This window comes from Vipera ursinii (assembly GCF_947247035.1).
Source record: "Vipera ursinii genome assembly, chromosome: 4".
Lineage (NCBI taxonomy): Eukaryota > Metazoa > Chordata > Lepidosauria > Squamata > Viperidae > Vipera > Vipera ursinii.
Genome location: NC_139514.1, coordinates 8,792,218 through 8,801,960, shown reverse-complemented (window position 1 = coordinate 8,801,960; position 9,743 = coordinate 8,792,218). Strand labels below are relative to the sequence as shown.

Below are 9,743 nucleotides of genomic sequence, written 5' to 3'. Positions count from 1 at the left end.
CCCCCCGCCCCTCAGGCCAAGACTGATGAGGAACAAGAGATGCTCTTCCAACCACAGGCCCTGAAGCCAGACTCCTCCGTCTCCTTCCAAATCAGGGACCGACTGATCCTCATTGGTCCGTGGGGGCGGAGGTGGGGGAAGGGCGTTAGCAGCGCCCTTTGCAGATGTTGCGAAGTGGTGGAAACTAGTTCTCCCGGCACCCTTTGCAGATGTTGCGACCTGGTGGAAACTAGTTCTCCCGGCGCCCTTTGCAGATGTTGCGACCTGGTGGAAACTAGATCTCCCGGCGCCCTTTGCAGATGTTGCGACCTGGTGGAAACTAGATCTCCCGGCGCCCTTTGCAGATGTTGCGACCTGGTGGAAACTAGATCTCCCGGCGCCCTTTGCAGATGTTGCGACCTGGTGGAAACTAGATCTCCCGGCGCCCTTTGCAGATGTTGCGACCTGGTGGAAACTAGATCTCCCGGCGCCCTTTGCAGATGTTGCGACCTGGTGGAAACTAGATCTCCCAGCGCCCTTTGCAGATGTTGCGACCTGGTGGAAACTAGATCTCCCTCTCACCCCCCCCCCGCCGCCCCTCACGTCTCCTTTTCTTCTCCCACCCACCCACCCACCCCCGCCACCGAATTTTTCCAGGCTCGGGTTAACGTCCTTCCCGGAACGCCCAGGTAGATTCCCACGGTCCGGTTCCCAACGAGGGAGGCTGGTGGGGGGGGGGACAGAAGGCGGGGATTGCGGGCGGGAGGAGGAGGAGGAGGAGGAGGCGCCCTCCGGCTGCCAGCGCCAGTCTTCGGGTTGCAAAGACCGGCGGCCGATCTGCTTCCTGGGGTTTCCTTTCGCTTTCCTAGGGTCGCGTGTCTTAAAGGCTGCTGCGCTGGGCGCCCTCTTGACGATCCCGGGCAAGGAAAAACGCTCAGGAACGGAAGTAAGATCTAGCTCTTCCCTTGCTTTGTCTGGGGCTTTTGTGTGTGGGGTGTGTGTGTCTGTTTGTGTGTGTGTGTGTTTGTTTTGCAGATGACTCTTTCCCACCCTTCCTTTGCGCCTCGTGTCCCCTCCCCTCCCCTCCTCGCCCTGGGAAAGACCCTCACGCCATCCCACCCCATCCTTTTGGCTTGGCTTCCTGCTTTTACCTCTCTTGCCTTTTCCCCTCTCCCAACCGCGCAGGTGCCGGATCTCCTCCAAGGAGGACCCATCCGTGATGCTGAAGTCCTTGAGAAGCAGAGGGGTTGGCGGCCTCTTTCGAAGGCTGGGGGTCCAGCTGGGCGGCTTGCCCCCCATCAGGTCCTCCTCCGCCAGAGAGTGCCCTCCTTCCGCCACCAGAGCCACGGGGATGAAGAAGCGGGGTTACGATATCACCAGGAATCCCCATCTCAACAAGGTTTGGTCCAAACTGGGTGGTGGTTATGATCTGAACGCCCACGATGAGCTTCGTTAAATGTCTATGGAGATTCTCAGTCATCCAGGTCATGGTGGTGCCTTTTTTTTCCCCCAGGAGGCAACTGAAAAAACTCCCTCGTTTTTCTTCGAAGACATTTCGCTTCTCCCCCAAGAAGCTTCTTCAGCTCTGGCTGGATGGTGGGGAAGCTTCCGAGAAGGCTCCACACCCATTTGCACGACTCAGGTGACCCTGATGACACAGATAAATAGGATAAGAAAAGAATATTAACTTTACGGTCACTTTGAATGTACACTAATCGGCATACGTTAAAGTGAACTTTCATTGCGTACAGCTCTCAAAGGGTCACCACCTCCGATAGACGTAAATATGATAAAAATAAATACAGAATTATGTATACGCCCACGTATATTATATGACACAGGGGGCATATAAACCTCCAGGTGGTATCAACAACTCTCTAGAAAAAAAATGCAAATGACCAGCTGTGTGCAAGGAGTATAAATCCTTCCATTGCCCCATCATCCGGTCATAGCTGAAGAAGCTTCTTGGATGAGAAGTGAAAGGTCTTCAAAGAAAAACAAGAAAGTCCAGTTGCCATGTGAAAAGGCACCTTTGGGATGAGCTTCACTACTCCAGATGGCCTCTGGGTAGCAGCAAAAAGTTGGTGAAAAACTAACTTTTTTCTGCCCCTACAGCTCCTCTGGATTTCTGCAATCTAGAACAGAAAGATGGACAGTATCCCTACTTGGCTGTTGTTGTTTTTTATTTCTCTATGTCAACAAAGCTCACAGCACAGTAACTTGTAGAACCATGAAATTCACATAAAATTCTCCCATCATCCACATAGGCTGTTTTCTCCCGGAAGTCTGGATTTCCTGGAGATCCCCAAATGGTGTGTTGGCTGATCCAAGCAGATCTAGCACCTGGGAGGGGGTCCCAAATGTTACGGAATACTTATTCAGTTGTCATTGTTGTGCAAGGAGACCTCACAATTGGTTGCTGCCCTCAGATTCAATTTTGTCTTCTAAAACAATTACCTCTTGAGTGTGGCCCTTATACTTCTTCAACTAATTTTCAAGGGAATTCATCTTCCTTGGCATTTGTTTTCCACTTAGAAAGTCCATTAAGTCTTCTGGACCAGAGACCTTTCTATACTTTGATCCACCAGGTTCTCGTTATCCTTCGTTGGGCCTGAAGATGTATTATAAAATTTCCTACTGATTCATATGGCCTGTTAACTATTTAGAACAGGGCCCCCCAACCTTTTTAGGGCTCCAGGGACCCGTTCCATCGAGAGAGCGTTTTCCACGGACTGGAGGGGACATGGTTTCATGTGCTGCCTGCATCCTTCAGATGGGGTTTCACGTCTTTGTGCGGATTGGTTTTGGGATGCCAAGGACCGGTGCCGGTCCATGACCGGGGGTTGGGGACCCCTGATTTAGAGAGCAAATGTCCTTGGTTGCTACTCTTCCGATGTATAACAGTCATGGTCCATGCTGATTGGAGTTTAAGTTGAATACACATAGAGGCACGAGCTTTGGAAAAGGCGCTGTAGCTATCCATATTTGGCTATGAAACATTTTGTAACATTCCACATGAGGTCTTCTGCTGAACCACATCTGGAACACCACTAACTGCTTCTGATTCAGAAGATTAACTTCTGGAAAACGGTGTAGTTCACCTGTGGAACATCACATTGGAGTGATTTGGAGAAAAAAGGGAAACATTCCTGAGTTTTCCTAAAAGTTGCCTTTCTGGAGTGTTTGGGGTTTTTCCATATCCTCCGGTCCTAATAATACAAAGAAGCCTTGCTTAATTTACTGGATAATTTATCATTTGGACTAAATTTACTATAGTCAAGTTGTCAAAGACTAATCACAACAGCTTTTAGAAAGTAAAATGCTGCCTTCTCTTAGGGGTGTCAAACTCGCAACGTCACGTGACGTGTCGTGACGTATTGCCACTTTTTTTCCATTGCTGGCAAAGGGGTAGGTGCAGTTTTACAATGATGCAACCGGCCCACAGGCGGGCAGTTTGACATCCCTGTCTTAGATCAAAAATTTGGCCTTCTAGCCTGGTATTATTGACTTAAGTGGACCCCTGCTTTAAATTTTTAGGATGGAATATTTTGAGCCCTATCAGATTTCCTTTGGCCATAAAACTAAATAAATAAACACCTGCAACTTTCAGCATTCAGGCATCTATTTTACCTCTGGATTATAGCACCTGCCAATTCATAGAACTGCAAAAGGAATGGAAGCTCAAGAAAAAAAATTTCCAGCTGTGGCTGATTTATCCACAGCTGGAAAGGAGAATTTGGCCCCAATTTAACTCATTAACTCATTTCAAATTAGCCTATTCTATGTTGAGCTTTGCACCTGTGCAGAGCAGAAATCAGAAGCATGGTACTCAGAGGTAGCTGAATATTGCCATACAGACTTCTGAAATCTTGCAAGATCATGAAATCTAATCAGATATCAGCATTATTGTTAGATATTCTCAAAAAATAGGGCCGTGGTCTTCTGTGATTGGTTGGTTTCATGAAATGAACTTGATGGGTGATAGTAATGGTTTACTGCTTAATCTGGAAAATGCTGGTGATCTTTGTCATGGTTTTCAACTAAAACCAAATCAAATCTGCACATGTGGCTCATTTTTATGATTATAACCTACTGGATGGATTGTCACAACAATCTATTCTAGGCTAAAATGGGATTGGATGGTTTGTGATTTAGTGTATTGTGTCTTCCCATGTAGTGCGAATGTGGGTATCAGTGTTTATGTGCAGTCGTAGACCAAAAAACCCCCCACCACTGTTACAATGCAAAACACCCAGTTAAAAAAAAAATCCTATCCAGAGATGACTCAGTATATCTAGATATTTTGTGGTTGGCAGGAATCAAAAACAGCTTGATAACACATAATCAATTCAAATCCAGTGGCTTTTCAGCAGCTATTGAAAAGGCAGAAAAATTGGCCATTCTTCTTTGCAATTTGCAGTTCTAGGCATTTTATAGGGACCGTACAATTGCTCGTTGGGATCAGTCCAAAAACTTTACCATTAATAGGGAGGTCAGATAGCTGCCTTGTTATCTCATGATAAAGTATATTTGTTAGCACATAGCTTGTTACATAAATATGGGAGCCTTATTCATAAAACAAGATTTATAGAAATCCAATATGTGCATGAATGCATATGTGAATCTGGTCCAGTGGTGGGATTCAAATGTGCGAACAACCAGTTCTCTGTGTGGAAGCCGCTTGCAGAAGTCCATTCTGGGCCTGGGCAACACAAAAATTAGCTACCGGTTCTGCCGAACTGGTGTGAACAGGCTGAATCCCACCACTGATCTGGTCCACATGTTCCTTCCTGAATTGAGACTAGTTCACACAAAACCCGGATCAGCTGATGAAAAAATTCCTGGACTAAACCATTTAAAACGTGGTGGGGGAACTCACTCGAATAAAGATTCCTTTTGAGAATAAATTCCCTGGACATATAGAATTCGAATAGGAATGAACAGAAAGGTTTACCCAAATCTGTTGCCCCAGAGTTCTTCTTTTTTTTTTTGAACTGATAAAGGATTGACTTTCCTCTAAGGATGATGCGTTTTTGCAAGTCATTAGTCACAGTATAACAGAGTTGGAAGGGACCTTGGAGGTCTTCTAGCCTGACCCTCCTGCTCAGGCAAGAGACCCTATATCGTTTAGACCAGGGGTGTCAAACTCAATTTCATTGAGGGCCGCATCAGCATTGCGGTTGCCCTCAGGGGGCTGGGTGGGTGTGGCCAGGGTGGGCGTGGCCTACTGGGTGGGTGTGGCTAGAGTGTGTATGGCTTACTGGGTGGGTGTGGCCAGCTCTACATCGTTCGCATCAAGGGTGCCTATGGGGGCCTGGGCAGGAGTGGGACAGATCTGAGGGTCTCTGGCAGAAGGAGGGTCTCTGGGCCAGGGCCAAGGCAGTGGGGGCCGTTCCCTCACTGTTTCCAGGATGGCTTCGCGGGCTGCATGAAACCACTTCACGGGCCGGATCTGGCCCCCGGGCCTTGTGTTTGACATGTCTGGTTTAGACAAATGACTGTTCAGTCTCTTCAGTCAGTTGTGGAGCACTCACAACTTCTGGAGGCAAGCCTTTCTACCGAATAATTGTTCTCATTGACAGGAAATTGTTTCCTTAGTTCTAGGTTGCTTCTCTCCTTGATTAGGTTCCCAACCCGTTACTTCTTGTCTTGTCTTGTCTTTATGTGCCTTGATCCCATCATCTCTGTGACAGCCCCTCAAATATTGGAAGACTGCTATCATATCACCTCTTTTCTTTGTTAGACCTGACATAACCAGTTCCTGCAACCGTTCATTATATATTTTTAGCCTTCAGTCCTCTAATCATCGTTGCCACTCGTTTCCGCACTCTTTCTAGAGTCTTAACAGGGAAGAGTAACAACGATGATTAGGGGACCGGAGGATAAAACATACGCTCTCTCGCTTGCAGACTGAACTACTACCCGCCATCAACAGTGCCATATTTGCCAGTCAAAAAACATCCTTTGTCATTCTTGTGCGAACACAAGTTCACATTTGTATTTAAGTATCAGGGAATCGGGCATTGCCTGCAGACAAGATTGTTGGCTGTCATCGAATTCAGCAATTCAGCTGCTTCTGTCCCTAAGAGGTTGTATACAAGTAGTCCTCAACATACAACTGGTTTTTGCAATTGTTCAAAGTTATGATGGACCCCCAAAAAGGGACTTAGGTCCCACTCTGGTTATGTGACAGGATTTGGGGCACCCAGCAACTGGCCTGCATTTACGGCCATTTGAAGTGCCCTCCATTCATATGACCTCAATTGATGAAGCATTTTTCTAGCAAAGCCGCCCCAAAGTGATCATTGGGTTCGCTTAACGACCGTGGCATATTTTTCTAGCAAAGCCGCCCCAAAGTGATCATTGGGTTCGCTTAACGACCGTGGCATTCGCTTTTCAAACAGCACATTCATTTTATGACAGTTGCAAAAAAGGTTGTACAATCTTTTGCGCATGGCAACCTGCTTTACAACCGTCACCACCCAGAACTGAAATTGCAGGTTCAATTACGGTCATAAGTCGAGGACTACCTGTACTGATTTATTTTATTTATTTATTTTGCACACGTGTGGTGATTATTTAGTTATGTCCTTGGTTATATAGGAAGAATAGTATGTGTAAAATACTATATGTACTTTGGAGTGAAACTTCCCCCTTATCTTTTGGAGAAATGCCACTGCAAACAAGGATTGGTAATTCATTAGTCATCAGTTTTGTTTTATTTTTTGCAAGAAGAGGGAAAGATATTTCTGACTTGTCAACACTTTGGAATAACTTTTTTTTTGCAATGCAGCAAGCATGCAATGCAGAAGTAAAACTTGGGCTGGCTTTATCTTGCAAATCTTCTGGATCATCTGGGGTGGGTATGATTTTGCAAATTCATGTGTCTTCTACTTAGGGTGGCTACCAAACTGAAAAAAAACTATTTGATTTTTTTCATGGCTGTATTCAGTCAGATATCTCAGTATCTGGGATCTGTAATCACATACGTATATACGTGTGCAAGTAGTGTCCAGCCTATGTCCGCAATGAAGGCAGTTGTTAAAGTCAATTTTGCTCCACTTTACGACCTTTCTTGCCACAGTTGTTAAGTAGATCATGCAGTTGTTAAGTTAGTAACACGGCTGTTAAGGGGATCTGGCTTTCCCATTGACTTTGCTTGACAGAAGGTCACAAAAGGGGATCACATGATCCCAGGAACACTGCAACCGCCATGAGTACATGCCAGTTGCCAAGTGTCTGAATTTGATCATGTGACCGCGGGGATGCTGCAGTGATCGTAAGTGTGAAAAACGGTCATAAGTTACTTTTTCAGGGCCCTTGTAACTTCGAAACGGTCCCTAAATGAATGGTTGTAAGTCGAGGACTACTTGTATTGTTGTTGTTAATAGTAAACACAATCGTAATCATAATAATATTGTCTATTTTTCCAATGAATATGACAATTTTTAGACTGGCTATTTTCTAATGATTTGGCTTCTAGTCAAGGAAATCAATTACTATTATTATAGTTGGCTTCCTCCACCCCACCTCCCCTTTCAATTTCACTTTAATTCCAGTATTTTGGGGTTTTTTTTTATTTGTGTGGGTTTTTTTTGTTTTACTTTGGCTCGTAAAAATCTGGAGTGTATGCAGCACCCATTCTTCTTTTCAATACAAGTAATGTTTGCTGTGTTGTATTTTAGGTGTCCATCTATATTTTAAGGCTGGAATTCTATTTTCCTTTTTTAAATAACAATGGCTTCTTTGTTCACATTCCTTCATTTGATTTTTTAAAAATTTTTTCCTGCCAAGGGAATGTTTAATAAATTATGTACCATATTTGTAAAGCATGAAGACCAGTTGTAGGTAATTTTTTTGTGTGTGCCATTGTAACTTCGAGCAATTGCTAAATGAATGGTTTTAAGTTAAGTACACCACACTGGTTCCTATGTAGATGTACCCTCTCTGATCATGATGATGGTTTTCCGTTGATTGTAAAGTAGCAGAAGAGGAACATGTTGGTTTGTTGCTGCTTTAATCAACTTGGGAAGATTTGCAAAAGCATGTGGAACTTTGGTTTTTATTTATTTATTTACGTAATCATTTAAATCCAACCACACCTTTCTTACCTCCTGTGGAATAAAAAGCCGGCATTCTACCCTCAAAAGAGCTGGCCGTATCTGGAGATGTGGCATTATAGATATTTGATTGATGTGATCGTTGATAACCAGCTTTTTTAATTAAACATAGAAATATACCAGGATCTTCAGCAGAAAGCACAGTGCAGATACAACACTGCTAAATCTGCTGTCCCTATTTGCAATGAGGCCCCTTCATTCTGGACCAAGCTTTCCACTTGTCTTCAAAGACAGCCTTATGTAGAGTTTTCGAGCAAATGAAAGCCAAGAACTTTGCTCTTTGGATATTATGCCTTATCAAGGATACTTTAGTTCTGTACTTTCTTTCCGTGTAGTGATTAAAATGCTGAACTAGGATGACAGAGGTCCAAGTTCAAAGCTAACTTCAGTCATGGAAAATCACCGGGTGACTTTAAGCTGATCGATACGTTAGTCCAGCTTTACAGTGACCTGGATAAAATAAAGAGAAACCAGATGAAGATGAAATAAAATCCCTCAATATTTTGTCTTTCTTGCAGTTCCCATAAGAAACATAATGATAACTTAGTTCCTTACGTATAACTTTTAGTGTCGGGGGGACACAATGACTCAATGGTTAAAGGCGCTGAGCTTATCAACTGGCAAGCTGAATGAAACCTGAGCGCAGTGCGATGGAGTGAGCTCCCGTTCCTTGCTCCAGCCAATTTAGCAGTGTCGAAAGCATGCCAATGCGAGTAGATAAACAGGTACCACTGTGGCGGGAAGGTAATTCAGCATTCTGTGCGCCTCGGTGTATAGTCGTGCTGGCCACCTGACCCATGGAAGCATCTTTGGACAATGCTGGCTCCCTTGGCTAATAAATGGAGATGAGCAGCATCCCCTAGAGTGAGGGAAAAGCTTTACCTTTTTGTATCAGAAATATATTGCATTTTTTATATGGAAGTTCTAACCTGGCTTTTATATTTAACAGGCATTTGTAAATCTCTTCCTTTTCTGTTTCACTTGGCGCTCATTTACTATGAGCAAACTGTAATTTCATTAGACAGGTAACCACCTTCCAATAAGGCTGCATTCCATTTATAAACTGCGCCTAATTATAACCCAGGATTTCCGCTTTATCCTAGATTATTGTGAGTGAGGAATGTATTAAAACACACCTTTTTATTGAATTCAGGTGGGCTTAATTCCAACTCCCCACTTACCTGAGTGTAAAAAGCTTAGTTTTAGTTCGAGTAATTATGTATAAGATCAAAGAAGCAATTTTAGCTGCTTATCTAGCATGTAGTAATAATAATAATAGAAAGTGGAGGTGAAACCAATTAGACATATGGCAAGTTGAAATCCATTGTTCCACAATGCAACTTTTCCCCCTTTTCAAACTGCAAAAGTAAATATTTAATAGGCTGTCTTTAATTCCATATGATGTTTTATGTTTTCATTGTTTGCATTTCCTTTTGGTTTTGTAAATTCACTTAGGGGAATTACAGATGAGCAGGGTAGTATACCAATCCATAAATGCACTTCATATTTCTAAAGTACTGGTGCTTGGAAGAAATAGCAAGCATATAATCAGTGTTAAAGTACACAGTGTGTTTTGCCTGCCAGGAAAATCCATGCTGTTTTCTTTTAGAGATTATGTGTGATTTTAGTCTGCGTTGGATGATT

General features: G+C 43.8%; 1 protein-coding gene across 1 annotated transcript in view; it reads left to right on the top strand.

Annotated features, from left to right (window-relative positions):
- Positions 1-747: 747 nt before the first annotated feature.
- ME3 (malic enzyme 3) overlaps positions 748-9,743 on the top strand; it is a 125,931-nt gene continuing 116,935 nt past the window's right edge. The window contains exons 1-2 of the mRNA XM_083362128.1: positions 748-925; positions 1,165-1,378. Of these exons, the coding sequence (XP_083218254.1) occupies positions 1,199-1,378 (180 nt within the window). The 5' untranslated portion in view covers positions 748-925; positions 1,165-1,198. The remainder of the gene's footprint in view (positions 926-1,164; positions 1,379-9,743) is intronic.